Source organism: Python bivittatus, unplaced genomic scaffold (assembly GCF_059951505.1).
Source record: "Python bivittatus isolate LINGU-HERP-01145 unplaced genomic scaffold, Pbiv_v1 ctg000080_np1212, whole genome shotgun sequence".
Lineage (NCBI taxonomy): Eukaryota > Metazoa > Chordata > Lepidosauria > Squamata > Pythonidae > Python > Python bivittatus.
The window spans coordinates 43776149-43802693 of NW_028277035.1; the positions used below are offsets into that span (position 1 = coordinate 43776149).

Genomic DNA, 26545 nt, shown 5'->3' on the forward strand with positions numbered 1-26545 from the left:
GGCCCATTGTTGGCTCGGAGCGGGCCGGCTGTGCGCTGCGCGGGGGTGTAACTTGAGAGCTTTCGCTACAAAGTCCCAGCGCCTATTGCCGAAGCCGACAGAAGGCTCGGGAACGGGAATCCGGCTCGTAACGCGGCCGCGTTTTTCGCTTCTGGGTGCTCGGGAAGAGCCAGAGAACGCCGAAGGCTGAAGGCGGCAGCAGCGCCTTGCCGGATTTATGCTTGCGCGGGACGAAGCGCCGCGGACAACAACCGGGAGACTGGCGCATCCTTTTCTTCCTACCCTCCGAGGGACGGAGCCCGGGAAGCACGGAGTAGTGGGACACCTCTAAGCCGGCAGGAGGAGGAAAGGTGGGTCCCGGGTTGGTGGCTTGAGGCACCAGGGATGGGGATGGCCCCGAAGCAGAGAGTCAGCGCTCCTCTCCCCGAAGCGGACAGCGGTGCGAGAGGCAGGCGCAGAACTCCGGGATCTTGCCCAGGGGAACCCGGGAGGCTCTCTGGGGCGGCAGATGTGGTGGACTTTGGCCGGAAGGTCTGTAAATCTGTTACTAAACCGTCCGGCTACGCAGAAACTTTTTTGTCGCCCCGGTTTAAAAATTAAGCTGCTCTCGGGAGGACATCCTTAAGCACAACTTCTTCCCTCGCCCCACGTACACGCCATGCGCTGAAAACGTACACAATGCCCACACGCGCCGCATGGATGTGACAAGGCACACCCGCACCATTCAAACAAGCGCGCTCATTCTCTGGAACACCCGCTTCACCTGCGGCCGGACGCAACTTTTTCACAAACATAGTCCAAAATCTCACTTAAGCGAACGAGGCTTAGGTTCCTATGTGGTACTTAAATCCGTACATTTCAGTAGAAGTAAACCTGCATAATTTGAGATGTTAGTTTAAATCCTCACAGTGGGAGGAAACTTAACCCCTTGCTTCTTCCATTTACCCCCCCCCCCAATACTGACTAAGGTACTGCATGGGGTCCATATTTTCCTTTAATGGTATGGGCCAAAGCGGTTTCCCCAGATCGGTTCAGCACAAGTCCTGGATAGCCACATGAGAGGGATGTATTGTGGAGATTTGTGAAAGAGGGGAATTATAGTTGGATTTATTCAGTGTACAGTATAGCAGGATAATTGCCAGTTGTGATCTTAGTGGCTTGGTTCCTCTGACAAACAGAAGTTCTTAAGTTTGTCTAGTGAACTTTGAGCTCAAAGAACTACAGCTTAGAATAACACCTTAAATTCTGTTGTTGGCTGTGTCTACAAGACAGACTGAACTGTAAATAAACTAACACACACACACACACACACACACACACACACACAGAGTTTACTGTATTATGTGAAGCCAGCTTGGTTAGTTTATGGTTGTTGTGTCAGATAATTATCCTAAATAATGGATTAATTCCATTAAGCAGGGTTCAGTTAAGCATAGGTAACTGTATTGTGGGGACAGGATTGCTGAGAATCTACCTAACTTTCAAAGTGAGTATTGTATTTTAAAGCTGTAATAAGCTATAGACCATTTATTACTGAAAAAAATTAGTTCACTTTCTTGACAGCATTTCATAAATAGGTTGTTTGTATATAGTGTTGAAAATGTTTAAATTTGAATTAATTAGCAAATCAATGTATTCCATTCCCTGCCATTTCTTTCTTTCAAGATAATGTTCAGCAGTACTTGCACAATCTGAAACTCTAATAACTGTACCCATACATGACCTCTAAACTGTTTGGAAGGAAATTTGGGTAGTTATGGACATACTGATCGTGTGTTACAGGACAAAAGAGTGATCTTCATTTTTCTCTTTCAATTAAGTGTTTGAAGGTCCAGTTGGGAGCCAGAGTGAAGAAGAAAAGATAATAGGATGACAGTTCAGTTGTGTGACCTTCTTAGGGTCCTGGTGGTAGCAACAATATGTGCTTGGACATCTGCTTCCACAGAAGGAACCACAGAGCCAGGTGAGAGTCACTGGGAACTATTGCTGTTAATATGTGTGCCTGAATATGAGATATGGTATTAAGATGTGGTAGAAGAAGCAGTCTGATCTTTTGAGCTACATCCCTTACAAGCTCCTAGCCATCATGGCCAGTTATGAGGAATTTGAGATTTGTCCTCCAAACTAGTGGACAGCAGCAGAGGCCTTTAATCACTCTTAGCTTATTGAGGATATTTCATGTTCTGTGGACTCTTCTTGTTGAGAAGAAAAATTCATGATGGAAAGCAGTAAGTTACCACTAACAGAGAATTAATGGTTTTCAAAGGCATGTAGTGAGTCAGTGGCAAGAAATAGAAATCTCTAAGATCCAAATCCAATTCTTCATCTATTATCTAAGGTTAGTTCTGAAGATTTCGTACAATAAGAGCTTTGTGAAGTAAGTTGGAATCTATTGGTAAGTAACCAATGTGGTGTAGCAGTTAAGTAAAGAGTTGGACTAGGACCAGGGAGACACAAATCTGACTATGTCCCCAGGCATGGAAGTATTGGGCAAATGGGCCAGTTGCCATTTCTTAGCCCAACCTACCTTGCAGAGTAGTTGTGTGGGAAAATTGGGATAAGGAATGCTATGTACATTCCTTTTGTTCCTGAAGGAAAGATGAAATATAAACCTATCTATCTATTACAAACTTTGAGTGATTAGACTGCCAAAAGTTGGTGACTTCTATCCTCTAAAAAGGCTGTTGAAATGAAAGGAAATTCAGGAGAAAAATCTGGAGTGGATTTCTGTGTAACTAAGCAATAATCTGGTACTAAAAGCAAATTGCTTTGAGACGTGGTGTTCCTATATTTCAAAAGGATGTTCTTCACCTGCTTTCTATAAAGGACTACTTTCCATCTGGCTCCAGCTGGTAGATCTCAAATTCTAGTAAAAACAAAAATCAAAATAGGTCCTATAAGCCTAAAGTCTTCCCATTCCCTGAAATTTAAGAGAGACTCCCATAGGTGTTTTCTACTCCAGTTCTAACACATAGCAAATTCCTAATTCTGACTGCAAGTGTAAAATTTACGTGCAGATTTTCTGCAAAGTCAGCTTACATATTGTCTCTCTTTAAGCGCCGGACCAGGAAAGTTTTCTTCACAAGCAAGATCTTGATTGTACCAAATTTCTGCTGCTTTGTCATGCATCTTGGTAATTTGCTTTCCCATTTTACCATGGGGACTTACTAGTTAGTCATCTCTGCATCTGTTTCTCGCTTTGCCTCCTGATTATTTTAATTCTTGACTATGAAAGAGGTGTTTTTTAATTGTGGGTAATGTGGGAGAGAACTACGCACACCTGAGTCAATTGGAAAAATGCAGATCTGTCTGACAGAAGCATAACATGAGTAAATTGCAGGACTGCTATCACTTACATGAGTAAAATGTAATGTTTGTTGAAATGTGTATTGTAATTCTGGGTGTGTACCAGTGGTGTGGGACCAAAGCCTATGCAAATGTATTTAAGAATGAGTTCCATGTATTAGATATATATTGTTATAGTTTGAAATTTTTGGAGTTACTTCTGCATTAAGTAGCCAGCACCTTGGAGGTTTTCTTACTGACCCCACTGAATAATCTAATTCATTTAAGTTTGCATTTCCGGGATTCCCTGGTGGAATAAGAGTAAAGTGCCATGCCAGGTGCTTGGCACTTTCACTCATGCTTGAGAAAAGTATACTTCTTCCCTGGCTGGCCTATCTATGAAACAGATGGGATATTTGTTATTTGTGCCAACCAGCTGCCTGGGTGCTTCTGAGGCTATTGCCACATCATCCTAGTCGTTGCACTTTGCTGCTGTCACCTATCCAGCTATCTGTGCTAATGGACTGAGGAAGCAAAGTGATGGCTAGCATAGAGTTTGTTCTTTGCCATCTCTTCTGGGATTGGCACCATATGTGCTTGTAAGGAAAAAAGATCAAGAGAATAAAGATGAAGTCTGGAGCTTCTACCTATATAATCTGGTTTAATCTGGAGCTTCTGCCTATGTTCAGATAATCTAGTTTTGGTACTAGGTCCTGCATGTATGTAGATAGTAGCTGAGAATAAGGAAATAGTGTTTGTGAGAACCTACTGACAAACTCAGTGTTTCTGAATAAGTCTTCTCACAGTGAATGTGAACTTTACTCCCAAGTAGAAGGTGTTAGATATTTGTTTAGCACTGATTCTACTTATCAAAGTCCATTGCTTACCTGGCAAGATGACAGGACACCTTTTCAGGTCCCATAAATGACATTGTTGTAGTTGGTAGGGTTACCAGAATTCATATTAGCTTCGAATTATTTTTTTGCTCAGTAGAGGTGTTTCAAAGCACTTGGAAAGATCTTAAACTCTAATAAACCCAACCTGAAACTGTCAGTTAGGAATTGGAAAAGGAAAGAAAGGATGGCAATTTGATAATTGGGTCCTTCAACTGTATTCTAGATTTGTTCAAGGTTCAAATTACATAATTTGTACAGTGTTTTCCATCATCTGAAACCCTTCTCTGGAGAGTCACTGCTTGCTATGGATTGGCCACTGAGGGTCTTAATCAAACTGACTTCATCACGTTCTCCCAAAGGGAGGGTTTTCCTTCCTTTCCAATCAGAATGGTTTTCTCAGACGGACAGAAGATTTATAGCAAATGATTTGATTACTGTGGCAATTACTTTAAGTGATTCTTTAGTAAAGAACAGCTGCAAGGGAATATCCCCTCTGCTGAAGACCAGACTCCCATATTGAGGATGAAGGCCAGCGACTGATTTATACAGGCATGCCATTTAATTGGGAATTAAGATTCCTCTTAACTTGAAAAAAAAAGGCCTAGACTTTAACATGGACCATCTATCTAATCTCATGAAGGGGAAGCAAATCACTGATTACTTACTTCTGTTGTAATTCTTACTCCCAGTTTGTAAGGCTTTTTGCCTCAGGCACTGATATAATGTAGTCTGCCTTACCCTTTGCAGTGGAACGGAAGGCACTGTGGGCCATTCTACCTCAGGCAGTAAAAGTCTTGAGCTCACCCTGAAGTTCAGATGGGAGGGAGAAAGAACTGGACATTCTTGCAATTCACACTATTTGCAGGAATTCCTCTGACTCAGAGGCCTAGTGGGAGGGGAGGGGAGGGAAGTGGTGGGCTACCTAGAGTGGGAAACAGCAGGTTTTGGCAGCTGCTGCTGGCAGAGAAGGCTGAGACACGTACCTTGCTTTCTGGAGCTAAAGAGGTGGGTCACCCCTGGAGCTCAGTCCCCTCAGGAGAAGAGGGGAGAGTTATCAGCTAAGTGGGTTGGCATTAACCAGGCTTCAGAGAGGGAGAGCAGACTTGCTTCAGGAACGAGGTGGTTGAAGGGGGAGCTGGCAGTGCTCCTACAATTGGAGCTAATGTTGGAGGAGGATGGGTCACCAAAGCAATTATAGTTCAAATCCAGGTTAGACAAACAGGGAGGCGGGAAGCTGTGGAGTCAACTAAGTGTGAAACCTCTCACTCCCACTCATGCCATAGAAGAAAGGGGGGAAGCCTCTGGGCCAAGGGAAGGCTGTGTGGGAGGAAGCTAAATGGGAAGGGAGGGGCCAGGAGGGAATGGGTGCAGCTGGGGACAAAGTTGCAGATTTAAAGCAGAGGCTTTCCTCCTTGTGACTTACAAGCGTGCATGTGTATGTGTGCATGCACACAACTAGGAGTAATGATGGAGACTCTGTCTCATTTCTTCTCTCCCCCACCTCCCAGGCTGTAGAAGCAGAGGAAGAGCTAAGAAGAGAGCTAGAGCCCTTTACTGAAAAGGGGCTGGCCCCTATTGTGAGCTGGGGCAAGGAGAGCACGGGAAAGGAGCTGTGGGGCTGGGACAATGGGGGAAGGGGCAGTGGTCCCGGGCTTCCTGACATGTTCATTTTGGAATCTGTCAAAACAGTCACCTTGGGCTCAGGGGCTGACCACTCAATTGAGAGCTCCCACAGAGAGAACTGTGGGGCGGGGGGAGTTCTGAGCACGAAAGTCAAGCTTCAGTGTTCCCGGGGATCCTTTCTCCAGTCCAGGACTGGCAGGAAAGGGTTTTTGATGACATCATTGCTGGGGCAGAGGAGGGAATGCAGAACAAAAGGGCTTATGGACACGATTTGGAGAATCCCAAGATGGAAGGAGTGGAACTGGGCAACATTTTCCCTCAATCCTGCTGTTGATGATTCACATCTATTACTTTAAACTCCCACTTCGCCTGTAAGCATAAAAAAACAACAGCAAAACACCCAGTAAGCCTTCGGCTCGTATACATGCATACACCTGATATTACTTTCTCCTTCCAAATTACAGATTTGTAGAATCTGTGCACAATCACAGGCTTGTGTGCTTAATTCATAGTCACAAATGTTGAAGGTGAAGAGACAATTTTTCCAGTGTAACCTAACATTTTGGCTAGCTTCACCCTGTGGTTTGCTATAGAGCAAGCCAGAAGTCAAGTGCTTTCCTCTAAAGTCATAGTGATTGTAGAAGAAGGGAAAGATGGGCTCCTGAATATTTTGCGTGTGAATCCTTCCTGTGAGTCTGCTCCCTGCATCCCAAATTTTATCTTCCAGATCTGTTAGAAATACTCCAAATTAAAGTAAAAATGGAAGATGCTTACAAATGTTCAAGCACAGGGGTGGGAGTATATTTGAGCAGAAGGATCTGAAGAAAAATGGAATGTAAGAATGCAAAATATATGATGTGAAATTTAGCATGTAAACAATGCTGTCAGGTAAATGCTTTTATTAAAACAATATCTACAAATATGTATTAAGTTTGAGCTGTTACATCCTAAGGCACTAAGTACATCTTTTATGCCCATTTTAAAAATAAGAAAAAATTAAAGAGAAGCTATAAACAGGTCTCTATTACTCTAGATGCATAATTTGTTTTGTACTTTTACTCTGAGCTCTGTGGACTTCAGGAAAGGGTTTGCATGAATTGAAAGAAGAAGATTGACACCACTTGCTACTTTTTAATAGTCCTTTGGACTGTGCTTATTTTCAAACTTGTATCAGATTATTCTGCAGCACAGAAGACAGCAATCTGAAGCCAGTGGCGTCAGAGGCTGCGTTGTGCAACAGTCCTGTTATCAGTTTCAGGAGCAATATGCTGGGCAGATTTCCACATTGGACTGCCCTCCTAGATCTGCTCCAGAGCAAAATCTTGCTCTGTTGATCAGTTTCTCCCAGAGTGCTGACATTAGAAAGGTTCACACAGGACATTGAGTTGTAAACTAGCTAACCACATTTTAACTTAGGATGCTCATGTGGTTAGTTCATGGTTCAGAATGTTCTGAGAGTCCTTGAGTAAATCTCAGTTCAGTTAACCCTAGACAAGCATGTCATACTAATACAGCCAGTTGAAACTTTCTTCTATACCATGTTTAATCTGGACAAAGAAGTTATAAGCTGCAGTTTTAAGCGCAGCTATGCTTAAGATTTTTCTGCAGATCTAAAGTTTGATCCTGGAATCAGTGAAATAACAAAAGTGAGTATATAAGCTGAGTTTCTCCAGCCTGGAGCTTTCCGAGTCTGTTGAGACTGTAACAATCCAAATTTCCATCTTGAGCTTTTGGCTGCACTCCCTGAAGATTATGAGAGCAGTAGTCAGGTTCAATATATCTGAAGGGCACCTGCTTGGAGAAGCCTGGCACATATAATGGGAAATCCTGCTACATGACAATCATGCCTTCTGATGATACACTAGGAATGTAAGATTTGGATGTTGGATAAAAGCAGCTTTGCTTTGTAGTGTTTGTTATGGCTCACTCCATCTCTCAAAGTATTTGTACAATGGCATTAGGGCAGGAAAACCCTGTCATTTGCACTGATTGTCCCTCCTTTATGTTGGACAGAGATATTTGACAGTCACATGGTTGAGACAGAAGAGGAGCATCTGCTTTTGGATCCAGGGAGCCTGCTGAAGCTCTACTGCAGCACCAACCACAGTCTTGTTATCACATGGTATAAGGAAGCTAAGCAACTTTTCCCTAATGAGCACATCCACATTCAGCAAAATTTGCTGGAGATTGCTGAAGTCATCTACGAAGATTCCGGATTATACTCATGCCATGCACGGAGTACTGGAGAAAGTCTGCGCAATTTTACTATCTCTGTTGTAGGTAAGAGAAAAGGATAGGAAGGACTGCAGTGTTCTAACTCGTTTTCAAAATGTCTCAAAGAGATTTAAGGTTTTCAAAGAAACATAGGAAGCAGCCTTATCTGTGCTCAGTCAGACCACTGAACTCAGTATATAATCAGCAGATATGGTCAGAGCCTTTCCCACCCTTGCTCAGAGATGCTCAGGGGTTGAGGCTGTGCATTGTCACACATCATACTATTTAACCAACATACTGTCTCAGATGTTTATGTATTTATTTATTTATTAAATGTGTTACGGAACTCTGGGCAGCTTCCAACGCTGAACTACACAGTTCAAAACATGATAGCAAAATAATAATCACTAGGACTAAAAAACAACCATAACTAAAAAACACAGCAGGGGCTCTACAAGCACACTAACCCCAGGCCTTCGGAAGACATCTTCCCAAACCACAAGGATTGCTAGAAGGTGGAGCTTCCTTTGCAGATCCACATCTACAATGTAACCCTTGCTGTACAAACCTAGGATTGCAGTGCCAAACCCCTCCATTTGCCCTTTGTAACTTCCCTACACCTACCTGATAACATTTTGCCTGTTCTCCTTCTTGAAGAATGCTGGCACAACAGTCAAAAACAATCTTATTATGTGGCATCTATTCACTCTCCCATAGTTATCTGGGGGTATTTTAGTACAAGGTGTCATCTCTGCTCATTTTGATTTTAGATTCACTGGCATCAGGGGACGATGATGAAGACAGTGATGTGGAGAGCGCCCATATTGATTCTAATGAGGAGCCTGTACATGCCCATCGAGGTTAGTATTGGGGCCACTTAGCTTGTACTCAGTCTTGTGGACTGTAGCCTCCTAGAAGCAAAGACAAGGAAGACTATAGCCAGATATCTTCCCTCCATTGCACAAATCTCAAGGAACCCAAAAGTGTTGGCCAGCTATTATCTTCAGTCTGCTACCAAGGATGGAGCATGACATGGTCTGCCCTTGTGTCTTTCAGAAGGTTGAGTATTCTAGGCAGAATGAGTTCAGTGCTGTCATTCTTTCCAGCACATTGCTTAGTGCCTGTGTAACATTTTCTGTTCCTTAAACTCTTTGGATTGTATTGTTGCTTCTTTTCTTGGAAGGCAATTCATGGTTCATCCCCTCCCTGTCCCAGCTATAGCACAAAATCCTCCTTTGTTCCCAAGACCAGAACACTACTTAAGCCTTCACTAAAACCTGAATGGATCATGTCAAGTTTTCTGTTTTTAGCACCCTACTGGACACATCCTCATCGAATGGACAAGAAGCTGCATGCAGTCCCAGCAGGAAATACCGTCAAGTTCCGCTGCCCAGCTTCAGGAAGTCCCAACCCATCTATCCGCTGGCTGAAGAATGGGCGGGAATTCCGTGGGGAGCACCGTATTGGAGGAATTCGGGTAAGGCCTAAATGTTGGACTGTACTTTTCCTCCCCTTCACTTCCTCCTCCTTCCATTAGGCTTATTGTTAGGCTGAGACCAATAATAGCTATGCCCGCCAGGTTTTATGAATTAGGGCTTTGGGTGGAGAGAACAATAGAAACATGTAATATAGAGGAAGAGGAAGCCAAACTATTCATTATGAAAGCCACTTGCAGAACCATGTTTTAGCTATAGATTCCCAGTCCTTTGCATACATGGGATTAGCATTTGTGTGTAGTTATGGATGTCATTTCTACAAAGAGAACTACTAAAGTCTTAAATACTTGCTCTACTCCTGTTCCCTCTTTTACTCTTCCTGTCCTAAATCTCCCAAAACAATATTTCCTAACTTTGCCATAAGCTGAAGTAGCCATGTCTGAAATATGGGATTCTATTAGAGTTATGTTCAGGAAAAATTGACAGCCCTGCAAAACAAAAGATCCAGTGGTAACAGTAGCTTGCATCATCTTCTCTATTCCCAGCTCAGGCATCAACACTGGAGTTTGGTCATGGAGAGTGTGGTACCCTCAGATCGAGGCAACTATACTTGCTTGGTGGAGAATAAATTTGGCAGCATTCGCTACAGCTACTTTCTGGATGTGCTGGGTGAGAAGGTCTTCCTCCACAAACCTTGAATGGGATTCTAGTACTCTTTAATGGCGAGTTGGAGGGCAAACACAAAGTAAAGGGAACAGTGTTGGCCATAAGAAAAGATTCAAACTCTATATTAGGGAGACCAATTCAAAGATATAAACTGGAACACAATCAAAAATGAAGTGGACTATCTCCACTTTCAGAGCTCCTGGTTCCTTTGCTGATGAATGCTTCTGGGTTTGTGTGGGGGTGCCAAAACCCAGATATTGGCGGGCTGCCATTTTCCTCTGGGAAGGCAGAGGCACCATCCTGACCTCAGACTCCCCAGATAGGGGAAAAACAAAACAAAACCCTGAACCGTCTGCCAGCTTCAAAGGAAGACAAAGATCTCTTGGGCCATAAAGTCAGATGAAATTAATTAACCCTGCCTGAATCACTAGGCAGAGCTTTAAACGTTTGCTTCCTTATCTCCAAGTCCTTCATTACCGGTCTTCTCTAAGGTTACTCTTAATCGCCAGAAAGAGACTCTGGAGCCAGCCCTGGCCGGGCGTTCTGCCTGTGGTATTATGTAATATCAGAAGCACAGCAAGGTTTGTTGGTCTACGTTGGGGAAGGAAGTACGATCCCACCAAGTTTTGGGGCAAGACCATTTGTAGTGCCGTGCCAAGAAGATTGGTGTATTTTAGCTGCTTTTGCCTTTCTACTGTTGGCCTACTCTGAATCATGATCAGTTCATGTTTAGTGGTTGATGTGCTGGAGACCATGGCTGTAACCTGTCTGAGAGATCTGGTACCCTTCAGTTGTACCGGACAACTGAACATTTTTCCTGTTTGTTTCTTGGCAGAGAGGTCTCCACACAGACCTATCTTGCAAGCTGGGCTGCCTGCCAATACCACAGCAGTGGTGGGCAGTGATGTAGAATTCTTTTGCAAGGTATACAGCGATGCACAGCCCCACATCCAGTGGCTCAAACACATCAAAGTGAATGGCAGCAGCTTTGGTCCAGATGGAGTCCCCTATGTGCAGATCCTTAAGGTAACCAGATCAGCTTTCTTGGAAGTGGGAATGGAAAACAATAAACCATGTTGCTCAGTGATATTGATATTTATAACATCATGGAGCTGGCATGGCTGTGGAGACCGCTTCTTCACCATTTGGATGTTAATCAGTAATTGGTTTTCCTCAAGGAGTAGATGAGAAGGAAATGAGGGGTTGTAGGCAAGGATCTTACTCTCTATCCATGCTAAAGAATTCTCTTGCCACAAATGTCACTTCCCCCACTTCTCTTTCACTTCACGGCTGGCCGTGGAGTGCCAGGATGGAAGGAAGTTGTTACATTTCGGTGGCTTTAATTTGGAAATGGTTGCTGACCTATAACCTTGAAAATTAAGGCATACTCCAGGTTGCAGTGTGTAATTATACAGTCATTGTGATACAGTGACTTCCTTTTAAAGAAAGAGATGATAGCTTTGTTGATCCTCCAAAAGAGAGACAGAGTCCAAGCACAGACACGGTGATATTTTCATTTGTATTAACTGTCAGTAGGCTGTATTGAAAAATGTAAACAAAACCTTTTGTGGCAAAAAATACTGTCATTAGTTTAGCACTTTTCCAGCTGGAAACTCGATTCTCACACGGTTTTCCGTAAAAAAGCTCCATTATAAGCAATAAAAGTTAGCAACAAATATAATGCATGTAGAGTGTACCCTCATCAGAGATGCGGAAATGTGGACTTTCTAAGGTAATCACCTACATATGATAGCTATGTTAGAAGCAGGTAAGTTATTCCTCAACCAAACATGCTTGGACAACTCTCTTGTGTTGCCCACAACTAATATTTGTCTCTCTTTTCCCCCTGCTTGGCATCCGCCTTGGTAGACAGCAGATATTAACAGCTCGGAGGTGGAAGTCCTGTACCTGCACAATGTCTCCACGGAGGACGCTGGTGAATATACCTGCCTGGCTGGGAATTCCATTGGCCTGTCCTACCAGTCAGCCTGGCTTACCGTGCTTCCAGGTGAGAAACAGCAGGGGTGGCGCATCGCAGGCATGTAAGAAATTGTTTACGGTTGCTTTGTTAAAAGTAAAGTCTTGATATGGAACGTACTACAAAACACACACATCCACATATGTGGAATTAGAGAATGTAATTTAGCTGAAGAAAGATCATTTTGCTGTAATTGGTAAACTATTGGTGTCTGCTTCAGAACACCTGGAAACTTACCAGGAGCTCACTCTCTGTAGCAGTGTTTCTCAACCTTGGCAACTTTGAGACAGGTGGACTTCAACTTCCAGAATTCCTCAGCCAGCCATGCTGGCTGGGGAATTCTGGGAGTTGAAGTCCACCCATCTTAAAGTTACCAAGGGTGAGAAACTACTCATATGCCCATCCTGGAGAAACAACAGTTTTCTCTTGGAGAAGTAGTAGTTGAATATGGGATGAGCAACAGTGTTTAATAGATTGTACTAACTTATTATTTCATTGTATAATAGGGTTGTCGGAGTATAACCCCTGCAATCTATTTTTTTTTCTTTTTTTGAATCACTCAGTAAACCTAGTTCACGGACAATATACAAGTTAATATAATAAAGTACAAGATAAAGAGATCTACCAGGACAGATTCAACATAGTGTGAAACTAAGTGCAGTAGAATAAATGCCTGCATGGATCTAAAAGCACTAAAACTATTTTTCTAAAAAGGCTGAAAATTAATCAGATGAATCTGTAGAGAAATAATAGATCACTTGCAGTAAATTGCTGTTCTCTCAATGTGGCAAACAATGAATTGTAGAACTATGAAGAACAATCTATTGTTTCCACATACAACCTCCTTTCCTCTTCCTTCATATTTCACGATATGCAGTACTCCTTTACGGTATGTGATCACATAAAGCAGATTGGACTTGAATTGTGTAAACATATTGTAGGCCAGTGTGGATGGCTGCAAAATATCCTGAGAGTAAGCACCACTGAACAGAGTGAGGTTTACTACTAAATTACCAGGTGTAAAGTAGTATGGAAAAAATTTTGCTGAAAACCTCATAGTACCACTTAGTTAAGAACCATATGTTCTTTTTTCCCCCACATCTTTCTTTTAAAAGTACCCAGATGCTAATTAGTTGGTTTCAATTTACTGCTATTCTGTACTGTTACTCTTCTAGCAGCATGCTAGAACCTATTTTTATATTCACTTTAATTATGACATTTTGAAAGAAGATAATAAGATGATCAAGATTACCTGAGAATTCATTCTGATGCAATATAGAGTAAGGTATTTTGTCCTTGGTTTTGGCTATAAAAATTAGAATAAAATGTTAATTGTATTACATTACTGTAATTAAATTAAATTAACATTTTGGAATTTTTCAGAGACAGAAAACAATATTATGTGGATTTATGTAGCAGTTCCTGTTATGATACAAGTTAATTATGAAAATGAGAGTAGCAACTGGGTACAATTTATCAATAGCTACAGTGTAGATGTATAAAGAAAAGAAAAAGAAATTAAAGAATTTTGAAGAAGACTAAAATTATTTCCAACAAGAAGACAAAAGATATTGATAAACATATATTATGCTGTCACCAAACCACATGTAATTAAATGGAAAGGAGATATTGATGAAATTGCTAAAAAAATTGGAACTTTCCATTGAGGAAAGATTCTTGGTTTTCTGCCTTAAAATGGTTTTATAAATATCTTTTTCCCTAGAAATTCTTTAAAATGAAATTGTAAATTACCAACATTGCCAATCATTTTGTAAAGAGAAAATTTTTACATGTGTAGGATTACTCAAGAGCTAGAGAATTTGAAAAATACTAATCAAGATAACAAAGGAAATGTGATAAATCATGATGTTGCTATATGAATACATAGTATATTTTTTTAAAGTGAAAAACAATATAGATAGATATAGTTATGAATTTGTCTGCCAGCATGGTACATTCCTGATACTGAAAGGAATAAAATCTGAATGTGAACGTATATCTAAGGCCTAGCAAACATTGCAAATAGTCATATTTGGAGCATATAAATTATTGTTGTAGAAGGCTGACCTTTTTGGTGCATTCTTTTATATTTTAAGATACATTAGCAGAGAAATGATTGGCAGCAATAATAAATGGTATATGAATGTGTGCACACTTCTGGGTTTTTCTTTAGATTTATAAATGTAATTATTAAGTAAGATCCCATTCTCGGAGAAAAAGGGAATTATATGTGACTTTGATAGCAGCTCCAGACAGCTGCCTTTGAAGGAGACTGTCCACACTATACAGTTCGATACTCTTTCGATAAAGATGTGCCAACATCTCCAGGAACATATTCAGGTGATGGCAGTGGTCAACGTTAGCTTATTTGTAGAATTAACTAACTGAAGATTTATTTGCTGTTTGCAGATGAAGAACAAGCTCAAGATGCAGATACCCCTGAAATCAGATACACTGACATCATTATCTACACTTCAGGGTCTTTAGCAATTGCTATGGCTATTGTCATTGTTGTTTTATGCCGGATGCAAATCCAGCCAAGCAAGCAGCCTCTGGAACCAATGGCTGTGCACAAACTCTCCAAGTTTCCTCTTATCCGACAGGTATGTAGCAGAACCATCGATCTATTGAAGTTACAGGACAATCAGAATTATCTCACTGAATTATTTTTCAAGTTTCCCAATCATGAGTAAAGCTATCTATAAGCTCGGAATAAAAGGTGATTGTAAACAATAGGAATCTGTGGTACGCCAAATGATTGTAAAATGATAGAATTGTTCACTGCCCAGAGTCACTTGGTTGAGATGGGCAGCTTTAGAAGTTAAATAAATACATAAATAAAATATAAGTCCCGACATCAGAAGGAGCTCCAAAAGATCTCTCAATATCCATTAAGATAGATCTCCTGATCTCCTGTGGGTAGTCCTCATGTAAGAGTCAGGCCAGTTTTGGAGAGACAGAATATTACTAGATGGACCTTGAACTTATACAGTGTAAGGAGGTCTTAGATGTATCTATTCTACTATACCAGACCTGTTAAACTTTGTCACTTAAATCGCATCAGACCTGTGTCCAGTCTGTTGCTGCTCTGGAACAGAACAACATTCAAGGGCCAATCCAATGTGTCCTTGGTTTGCCTCATAGTTCTCCTTGGAATCAAGTTCCTCAGGGAAGTCCACAACATCACTAATGCGTGTTACTCGCCTCTCCTCAAGTTGTACACCCATGCTAGCTGGAGTTATGGAAGTGGAACTGCCATTGGACTCCAAGTGGGAATTCCCACGGGACAGGTATGCATATTAGGAGGTGGGTTTTCACTGCATTTGCCACTGGGGAAGCAGAGCTGTTTTAAAGTATCTTAACAAACTGAAGCTGCTGTTAAAAGATAAAATGGCAAAATTTGCCTATAATTCCTTATCAGGATGGCTATTAATTATACTACAAAGGACTGGTTCCTACAGTTTGTGCTGTTACCAAGTTTTTTATATCCAGATATCCATAGATATCTGTGCTGTATCTGTGAATGTTTGCTGTGTTCATAAAGAAAAAGAACTTGGTAAATATTGGTAACATGATACTTCCAAAATGGCTACCCCAGTCACAGCAAACGAAGCAAGGAATGTAATACACTTGCTTTATTACGCATCTGTGTTGTCCAGTCAAAGGAGGGTAAGCACAGATCATTACCATTTGTGTAAATTGAGCCCATGTTTCCCTCCTCATTTTACAGCAGCCTTCCTCAAGCTAAAGCCTCCCAGATGTGTTGGATTACAGCTGGATGTTCAGTTGTGAAACACCGCTCCTCAACAATGTGTGCAGCAGACTAAAAAGTCAAGTGTCACAGTTATCCCAGGGCAGTCAAATGAACCACATTTGTCCATGTCAAAAATGCCCTTCAGTCATTTCTTTCTGGCATATAGGCCCATCTGTTAATTGAAAGGTGTTGAAAATGAAACGTTGCCACCTGTTATTGAAAGCTAGTCAATATCAGCACCTGTCTCACATCTGGAAGAATGATATTCCACTGCTGAAAAGGTCCATTATGGGTTTCAGAAGTTTAAACTTCCTTTGGTGACTCTATATATCCCCAGTGGAGCTCAAATGACAGCATGGACTATGTCTTCTTGAGAACTTGTTTCCTAAAGTTAATGAATGTTCTGCATGATCTATGGTAAACCCCAGGGATGCTGGTACTTCATGACTTCGGTAACTCACAGATGAGCCTAAAATTGGTTCAGGTTTTCATCAAGGTTGCAGCCCTGCACATTGTTGACTTGTCACATCTCTCCAACTCTGAAGTTGTCCTTTTTTCCCAGGCTGGTCCTAGGCAAGCCCTTAGGTGAGGGCTGTTTTGGGCAGGTGGTGAGAGCAGAAGCCTATGGGATTGATCAAGAACGGCCAGAACGGCCTATCACTGTTGCTGTCAAAATGCTGAAAGGTAAATGTATTTTATAGGGCCCAAAGCCTCATCCTTTTGACTTCTGTCCTTTCATTATTGGTGGTATTCTTGACCATGGATCTTCATATAATCCCAGGAATCATATACACTTATTTCTTTGCCTTATCAGATAATGCTACAGATAAAGACTTGGCTGACCTCATTTCAGAAATGGAGATGATGAAACTGATGGACCAACACAAGAATATCATCAACCTATTGGGTGTCTGTACCCAAGATGGTAAGTGATTGCATTTCTGACTAGAAGGCAGAACATATAGTGGACACTGCTGGAAAGGACAGGATGGTTGAGAGGCAAAGGGCTGAGAAATGGTGGCTCAGTTGAAATGAAGCAGAACTGTTTGGGGGAAATGGGGTATTGCAATGGCAGGATCTAACAGGATGCTGAATATGAACATGGGTACTCAGTGGAGTTGGGAGCAAATGTTATGACATTTTTGAGGCATTTTCTGAGGACAAAGTGTGACTTATGGCATCTAACTACAGGTCCTCTCTATGTGATTGTGGAGTTTGCTGCCAAGGGGAATTTGCGGGAATATCTACGTGCTCGCCGCCCTCCTACACCTGATTACACCTTTGACATTACCAAGATGCCAGAGGAGCAGCTTTCCTTCAAAGACTTGGTTTCTTGTGTTTACCAGGTGGCCCGTGGCATGGAGTACCTGGAGTCCAAGCGGGTAAGAGGGATCTGGTCAGGTAGTGACCACTGCCATCTGTCATGATGCCGCCTTAGTAAAGCCCCTTGAATGTATCAGTGAACTCTAATCCAGAGATACATAATTTGAGTCTCAGCCACAAAAGCTTTGAATTGGGCCCACAAAGTTCCTCCCAAAGTGGTGACCAAATTATCATTTTTCTTGTGGCAGAGGAGAATTATTAAATAGATAAGGAGTAATCATATTATTTGTTTCTAAATTTAAATTCAGTTAAGTTCTCTGACTTGGATCCAACCACTTTGGGGAGTGAGACCATTCCTTAGCATGAGACTCAGACCAAAAAAAGTCCTTGGTCCAGAAAAGATTATATGGTTCTATGCTTGACTAAGTCCTCTGGCCTCTTCATTCCACTCCGTATCAAGTTTGCTTTTGAATTGCCTGAGACCCAAGGACAAACAGAGTGTCGTATATATCAGGCCTGGGGTGTTTAAAAAAGGGAAGGGTTGAAGGGCATTAGAGAGATGTGAAAAGCCCCTGCTCATGTTTAGGTTAGAAGGAATAATAAACTAATCTATGCTGGCATTGAGGTTAGAGTGGGGTCCCTGGAGTCTCATACATCTCTCTTTCTTTTTCCTTCCAGTGCATTCATCGGGACCTGGCTGCTCGCAATGTACTTGTTACTGAAGAGAATGTGATGAAAATTGCTGATTTTGGCTTGGCCCGTGGCGTTCATGATATAGACTACTATAAGAAAACCAGCAATGTGAGTGAAAAGCATTTGATGGCCACAGGGTTGGGACAGGATCCTGCTGAGGTGCTTTGGAAATGTAAAGCGTCATAGGAAAGAATATGGGCAAACTAGGATATTAAGTGCCTCTGTTCCCACAACAGCACACTACGGGAATAGCAAGAAGGGGTCACCCAGTCATCTAAACCCAAGGGTCCAACCCAACCTAAATTCCAGATGTATTTATTCTAAAACAAACCAGTCTTACCTAAAGTTAAACCAGTTCCATCCAATCACTCATGCCATTAGAACACTAAAACCCAGTCAACTGCCAGATTTTGTCTACATAGCCCCGCAAGAAAAAAAAGACAGAGAATGGCTGAAAAAGCAAGCTTCTCCGTTACAGAACTCACCATCGAGCCCCAGCAGCACAGACCACCAACTGCCTGGAATGGCCATGCCACGCCCATTGGCTCCTGCCCAGCCAATGGAGACGGGTGTAGTGATGCAGTGGAACATTTCCAGGACTCTCTTGATGCAAGGACTATGTATTATAATGCCTTTATGATGCCCTTGTGGAAGACATTTCTGTTCTAAAAATGATGGCTGTTAATGTGACTGTCCACTGCCAGAACCACCAATAAGATCTGACTGTCTAGGCAACTGACAATTTTTTTAAGAGGAATAGGAACAAGGGTAGGAAAATTGAGTGCTATCAGTGAAGGTTATTTGATTCTACGGGTCCTCTCTTAGCAACTGCCTCATTTAGCGACCGTTCATAGTTACAACGGTGATGAAAAAGTAACTTTACAACCAGCCCTCACATTTATGACCTTTGCAGGTCTGTAAAGCAAAAGAAAGCTGAAATAAGGTTATAAGCACAGTCGTGTTTTCACTTAGTGACCACTTCACTTAGTGGTCAGTTCTGTTGCACAGTATGTACGAATACTGTTCATTGGAAGGAGGAGGGGAGAACTTGTAAGAGGCACTCTGTCACCACAAAAAAAGTAGCAGTCAACTGACAGCTTCTCATGTTTACCTGCAGGGTCGTTTGCCTGTAAAATGGATGGCACCAGAAGCTCTGTTTGACAGAGTGTACACACACCAAAGTGATGTGTAAGTATGAATCTGCAAGATTAGATGATTCTCACTATCTAATCACCTGCTAGAAATGTGCCAGGTAAAACACCTCAGTGGTGCTGTGTACAGGTAGTCCTCGACTTATGACCATTCGTTCAGCAACCGTTCGAAGTTACAGTGGTGCTGAAAAAGGAGATTTACAACCAATTCTCAAAGTTGTGACTGACCCAGCACATGATCACAATCTGGGTGCTTGGCAACCCTTTCACACTTACAACCGGTTGCCAACCGCCCAGCTATCACAGGATCGCCATTTGCAACCTTGCATGGCGGCTTCCCCAGAAAGTCAAAGGGAAAGCTGGCAGCGATCGCAAGTCACTGAGGTAAGTCTCCCCCACATGCGCACCCTCCCACAGCCCCTCTGCGCTCGCACCAGTCACTTGCACACCCCCACACACCATCCCCAACCTGGACCACACCCCTGTGCATCCTCCCCAACACACATGGTGTCTCTCACACCCTCCCTGACATGTTCAGTGCCTCTTGTACATGCATGTGTGCTTCTCACACCCACCCATGCACCCTCCCCAACCCACATGTGCCTCTTGCACACCCTCCCTGACCCGTGCGCCTCTCGCGCACCCCCATGCACCCTCCCCAATTCGCATGGCGCTTCTCGCTCACCCTCCCTGATGCACATAGTGCCTCTTGCACATCCTCACGCACCCTACCCCAAACCCCCACCCACCCCCTTGCTCTCTTCCCCACCCGGCAGCAGCCACTTACCTACCTGCGGACCTGGGTCTTGCAACTTCCTGCTGGCTTCCCCACTGGCTTTGGTTGTGAGAAGTCAGCAGGAAGTTGCCTCACCTAACAACCGTGGGATTCAGTTAACAATGGCAACTGGGACTTGCAGGGATTGCCATCGCTAAGCGATGTGATTGCGCTTTCCGACCACTTTGCTTAGCAATGGAAATTTCAGTCCCAAGTGCCGTCGTAAGTCGAGAATTATCTGTAGTACTTTGGACCTACTCCCCAAAAGTGTTTTGGAATGCAGACCTAGTACCTGTCTGCAACGCCTTAAAGCAGCTGCACATCTTCCAGGATATTGCAGCTCCTACCGTACAGCCTCAGGAAAAGAGGCACAACTGTGTAGGATGTAGTAAATAGATTCTATGTTGGTGCTCCCAGCACCTTTTGGGGATCAAACCTAAAGCTTTGCAAAGCTACAGAAAAATATTGCAAACAATTTCATGTACATCTCTTTGATTTTTCACCTATAAAAAAACATAGGAATCTACCTTATCTGGAGTGATGTTATTGGTCCACCTAGATCCATAATATCTACGCTGACTGGCTGTAACCCATTTTAGTGTTTCAGGCAAGGTTACTTCCCAGCTCTCCTTGGAAATACTGTGGTTGAACAGGGGCCTTTTTGCATGCCAGATGTGTCTCTAACACAGCATATTGCAACTCTTGCCTGAATATCCTGGAAATATGGGGAATACAGTAACTTGAGTCTATTTATCAGTTCCCTAGCATTCCTAGTGGATGAACCACATTTTTCATCACAAAGCCAGAGCAGTGTTTCCATCAAACTATCTGTAATTAAGATCAATTCAGCATAAAGTTACTTCCTCCCTGAAACAGATTTTTATCTCCACCCTGGTTTGTGCATGGTCAACACTTTTCATCTCCTGTGCACTACATTTGTGGTTGCAAATAAATTTTGGTAAGCATCTGTAATAGTTTTCCACATTTCAGTGTGAAGGACCCTTTCTGAGGTTTGCTTGCCACATAGATTGCTTTCCAAATGTATGTGTTCTGAAAACCTTTATAGCCTCCTTACCCTCTCTCCACCTTTTTTCCTCACTTTAAGGTGGTCCTTTGGAATTCTGATGTGGGAGATTTTTACACTGGGTGGCTCCCCCTATCCTGGCATCCCAGTGGAAGAACTTTTCAAACTCCTGAAAGAAGGTCACCGAATGGACAAGCCCTCCAATTGTACCCATGAACTGTAAGTAGCACTGTGCCTCCTAAAGCCGTATTTCCCAGCCTGCTATTTTCCAAATGCATTGCATCCATATTCATAGATTTCAATGGAAAATAGATGCCTGGGGCTTCTCTTTTTCCAAAATAGGTACATGATGATGAGAGAGTGCTGGCATGCTGTGCCTTCCCAACGACCAACCTTTAAGCAGTTAGTGGAGGGACTGGATAAAGTCCTGGTTGCTGTCTCTGAAGAGGTAAGTTTGAACTCCCAGGGGATGGCTCAGATGCAGATATATAAACAGCTAGTTATTGGCAACCAAAGTTAGGGTTTGTTAGGAATTGGGCCTTCATCCCCATGAATGCTGAAGGGTATCTTTTCTTTCTTTTCAGTATCTGGACCTGTCAATGCCTTTTGAACAGTATTCCCCATCCTGTGAAGACACCACCAGCACCTGCTCCTCTGATGATTCCGTCTTCACCCATGACCCGTTGCCAATTACCCCTTGCCTCTTCCCTTATCACAATGTGAGGACATGAGGACACCAGGGAAGGTGGCGTTTTTGTTTTTTCTTCATTCCTAGAGGATTACATAGTTTGAGAACTGAAGTTCTCAAAATGTCCCTGGTGGAAGAAATTACTGGGAGCTATATTAGCAAGAACTGAAAGTCTCATCAAGCTTCTGGAGCCTGCTGGACATCTGCTGCCCAAAGTTCACTGGCAAGGACTGGATGCCTTCTTCACACATGTATGCAGATGCTCCAGGCACTAATACTGATGTTTCTACACCCCGTAATCTCAGGTCCCCTCAAAGCTGTTGCTCTAGCTGAGCCTTCGATGCAACCAGCTGTCTGAAGACAAGTAAGACCAGATAAATAGGGACTAATGTTAACTCCAGTAAAATCCTAGAGAGAGAGGCACTCTCTAACTGCAGGAGCTCTTAGGAGCACCACAGGGTAACCTGGTTATTTTTCTGATACCATTCCCAGTTTAATAATACTTTAAAGAGACTTCATGATTTGGCAGGAGTCAGCCAGCTTTCTCAGGCAGTCTCATCCTTATCTGGACACACAATCACAAGGATGTCCTACGTAGGACATGGACCTTTCCTTCTGGCTCCTGCTGTCCTCTGTACATAACCCTAGAGAGAAATATTTATGTACATATCAATTCTAATGCACATGAATTACCCACACCCATAAATTATTTTTTGGAGTAGAACCTCTGCCTGGAGGTTTGTGGTTTTTTTGTTTTTGTTTTTTTGCCTGCAACTCCTGGGGAAATAGATCTTGTGTCTCTCCGGTTCATATGGTTGGAATGACTGCTCAGACTAGTTTGGCCTCAGTTGGTATGCCTAAATCTCCATGCGAAGGTCAAATGTTGCAATTTAACTTGGTTTTTGTCTATCGGTGGAACTTTAGAAAGGAAGGGACTATGTGTCTAAACTTCCTCTTTAACAGCTGGCCTAGTCTGAGTGCTTCCCCCCCCCCCCACCCCCATGATCTGTAGAAGAGAAGTTGATTGGATTTTCAAGGCAGAGCACTGTTAGTCTTATGCAGCTAAAGCAACAGAGAATCTTGTGGCACTTCAAATTTCAATATGTTTATTATAGTATGAGTTTGTGTGAGCATAGCCCATCTCATCTAATGAAGGAATTGTTATCTTGAACTATTTAACTAAGGAAGTGGAGGATAATTCATCAAATCCTTTGCCCTAACAATTTTGCTATTCTTAAAGGCCACAAGATCCTTTGTTTCTGGCTTGATGTAATGTTCAGCAGGTTCTGTATTTCACATCTCACATACAGGCATCACCACCCTGGCCAGATATTTTATCAGGCCATCCCTAAGCATGGTTATTCCAAACTTTGCAATTTTCCCAAAAAGTTCATCATTTGCTGGAAAAGACAAAAGGAGAATACAAGGAAGTTTCGGGTATAGCATACTCAACTTATCCTGTGATAGCTTTCCCCAACCTGGCACTCTCCAGATGTGTGGAACTTACTGTAGTGTCCAATATCCACAGCCAACACGATTGTGCTGAGAACTATGGGAATTGTCAACTTCACACATCTGGAGGATACCAGGTCGCACGAAGAAGGCATCTCTGTGCCATGGAAGAGTTCACATGTTTTCTTTTGTTGGAAACTCTCTGCTAGCAGGAAGCCCTGATTCAGTTTAGGGATAGTAATTGAGGGGATGCATGAGATTTATACCAGCCTGTAGAGTTTCAGCTGTTTCTGTGTTTTATAAAGAAATGGATTGGATACCAGAAAGGACTAAACACATTCACCTGCACCTGTGTGGTTTGCTTGCGCACATAGCATGTGCACCTGTGTATTTCACCATAGTATGGGGAAGGCTAATGGTGGAGTGTCCATTCTTACTTGGTTTGCTCACACACAAAGCACGCCCCCCCATCTGTTCTGCATTAGCTGCTGTTCCATTTAAGCCACCATGAACTCCACAACCAACATCTCCCTGAAATTGATCCAGCAACTGGCCACTCTTTCAGAGCCTGGGAATCTGTCTCAGGATACTGCAAAGTCCAGTGGGACTATTCCACCCCCAGCCCAAACAGCCACCCTGTTTGCTTCCTAGTGATTGGCTGAAGCCAATCAATATCAAAATACTCCCTTTTCCTACTTATGATTCCAGAGGATCTAACATACCAAAAAACAGAACAAAGGTATTTTGGAGAAACATTTAAACATTTATTCCTTCTGGTTGTGCCCCCTTTCTCCTATTAAATATCTTAATTTCTGTGCCCCCCTTCCACCACTGAACTATGGCCCAAAACATGGGATCAGCCCCAGGAGGTAACTGCAGCTGTCTCTCTTCTTCCTCCCCACCCCCCAAGCCATCTACTGGGTTTAGAGTTTCACAAGAGATCTTGTGAAGGAATTGTAGCCCCTGCCATCCCAGTGGGGATAGGGTTTCAATGGGCCATTTTCCCCAGTGTTGCTTCCTCCCTTCCCAGCTGTAGTCCATTCCAATCCAGCTGGGTGAAGGGATGAGAAATTGTAGCCTCCCTCCCCTCTCCAGAAGCTGTTGCGCTTCTGCATTTCCTTTTTCTGCAAAGTAATATACAGCAATGACACGGGGCAAGTGGCTGTATGCTGCAGTCATTGCGGTGGGCAGAGGTGCTTTATCTTGGGCTGCAGACTCTTAAGAGCAGCGCAAGAGTTTTTCCAAGGACAGAAGAGATGCTGCAGCAGGTGCAATAGACATGAGTTGCCACTAATCCTTTCGGTTCCCTCTGTTACCAGCTTAAAACTCAGTCCTGCACGTACACCAGTATAGACCACTTGCACTTTTAAGGTAATATAACCCAGGCTTCTCTTATTAGCAGCTTCCAGAGTCACATTAATCTAATAATTTTTTTTAGCCCATTCATGAAGACTGGCATGATGGATGTTTTAGCTTGTTTTACTTCGTTTTCCAAGAAGCACAGCTCTGCGGAGCCAACTTTAATCAATGATAAACTGGATTGGATGGCAGCATAGAAGTCTGCATAGCAATTACTGTCCTTCATGCATGGTTGCAACTTCATTCTATACAGATGTTTGTGAATGTTTACATTAGGAAAATGTTTCTTCCGTTATAGAAGACACGTTTTTCTATAGGAGACAGGATTTTGTAAGAAATATCCAGTCAGATTTCTATGACATCCCCCTGCCCTCCAGATATTTCTCCTGTATAATAATCCTATCATTTGCTTTTGCCCAATTTTAAAAATCAGAAAAATTCTCAGTATTATGATCAGAATAAATGAAGTACTTTTGTAATTGACTGTGCTTCTGTCGTTCCAGTTGCAACATTTGATACAAATAAAATTTAATTGCCTAGTTTATTCTGGGGAAAATATTGGGGATTTTTTTCTAACGGCTGAACTGGACATACCTATAGCAGTCCAATCACTGGCCTTTAATTTACTCCTGTGGATAATATTTTCTCATAGAAATATCCCAGTTAATATGATTATAACCTCAGGGGTTTTTGCTTGTTTGTTTTGCCTTTCAGTCAGTGTTGACTCCCAGAAACTGGACCAGTCCCTGCAGTTTTCTTAGCAAGATTTTTGGGAGTGGCTTGCCATTGCCTGCTTCCTATGGCTAAGAGAGAGAGACTGGCCCAAAGTCACCCACTGGCTTTGTGTCTAAGGCAGGACTAGAATTCAGTTCCTGGGCTATCCAAAGATTTGCTTTGCTTGTCCATTTGCAGCAGCATGAATACTTAGCACTTGTCAATACCCAGTGGTCCAGAATACTAGAATGGATTTGCTTAACTCCATAGGACCAAGAGAGATGCTACCTAGGACAAATGTCCCATTTCCCCTATGATCAGGCAATCTTTGAATAGAACAAAAAAATAGTTACAGCATTTAGTAAAACTGGTAATTTGCAAGGTCCTTGGATCCATACAGATCTGCAATTAGTAATTAGCTTGCTCAACTTGAGGTTCTCAAATTAGCCAAAAGCAAAAACACAAGAATCACGGTTCAGGGCAGTTTAATGAACAGCAAGATCCAAGTTGGAACAGCTAATGCTAGAGAGCATTCGGTCTCCTTTAAGGGTTTCCAGACAACTATTGGGAGTTAAAATGAGACCATAGTAGGGTAGATTATCACACATCTGCCTGGTTGTGGTGCAAAGGAGATTTGGCACTTTTCTAAATAATTGTGATAAGCAGAGGATGACCCAACTGGCAAGCGTTGCTCTTCCTGTGACTCTTCTCACCCCGTTCAATATGGATCATACTAGCTTCTACTACTCCTCAGAGGCCTTTTCTTCAGATGCTAACAGTTTTTACATAGCTTTTTCTCCCAAAGCATTATAACTTATCTGAAATGTAATTGACAGAGCTTCTGAAAGATGAGCTTTCTTTCTTGCCCTCTTGGGACAAGAGGTCCAAAAACCTATGTAGAGAAGGCGAGTCTAGCATCCTGTGCTTGATCGATGCCAATCCCTTAAACCACAAAGCCATTCAAAAGACCAGCTGGGACTCATAGGTTGTGGTAGATTGTCAACCTGCCAGCAAGCAGTGGGTGTTTCAGATGACACAAGAAATTTACAGGGCTTTGGTCTGGGGCCAATACTTAAAATTGACAGCTGGATGCTAAATCAGGACCACGATATATTGATGGGTTTCCTTGGCTAAAAGCCTGGGAATCATTGGCATTGGAAGACATTATTATTGGAAGGGATGGAACCCAAAATAGAATGGCACAGAATCACCAAGGCTGAGAGCACAACAAAGCTGATTCATAGAACCCACACGTTTATGCCACCCACCAGGAACTCTGAACCTGTGTAGCTGGGTGGTATCCAGGTCTGGTGTTCGCCAACAGCTCTGAAGACTTAAAGCAAGATATAGCAGTACTGTAGGTATTTATGTCATGTTGTTAGTCACATGGAACATATTTCCAATTGCAAGATCTCTCTGTAGGTGAGCAAATGCTAATAGGCCCCAAGACAAATATTCCACATTAATTTTTTTTCCACTCAGTCATAGACCTATGCATCTAGCTGAAAAGAACT

The 26545-nt window shown here is 42.6% G+C and overlaps 1 protein-coding gene across 1 annotated transcript; it reads left to right on the forward strand.

The window, feature by feature from the left end:
* Positions 1–26545, forward strand: FGFR4 (fibroblast growth factor receptor 4). The gene is made up of 18 exons (XM_007430537.4): positions 1–350; positions 1821–1963; positions 7818–8084; positions 8789–8878; positions 9329–9495; positions 10000–10123; positions 10956–11146; positions 11990–12128; positions 14508–14701; positions 15243–15388; positions 16415–16536; positions 16667–16777; positions 17044–17234; positions 17854–17976; positions 18986–19056; positions 20900–21037; positions 21161–21266; positions 21403–26545. Exons 2-18 carry the CDS (start codon positions 1870–1872, stop codon positions 21547–21549), a joined length of 2421 nt encoding a protein of 806 aa, XP_007430599.1. The 5' UTR covers positions 1–350; positions 1821–1869; the 3' UTR covers positions 21550–26545.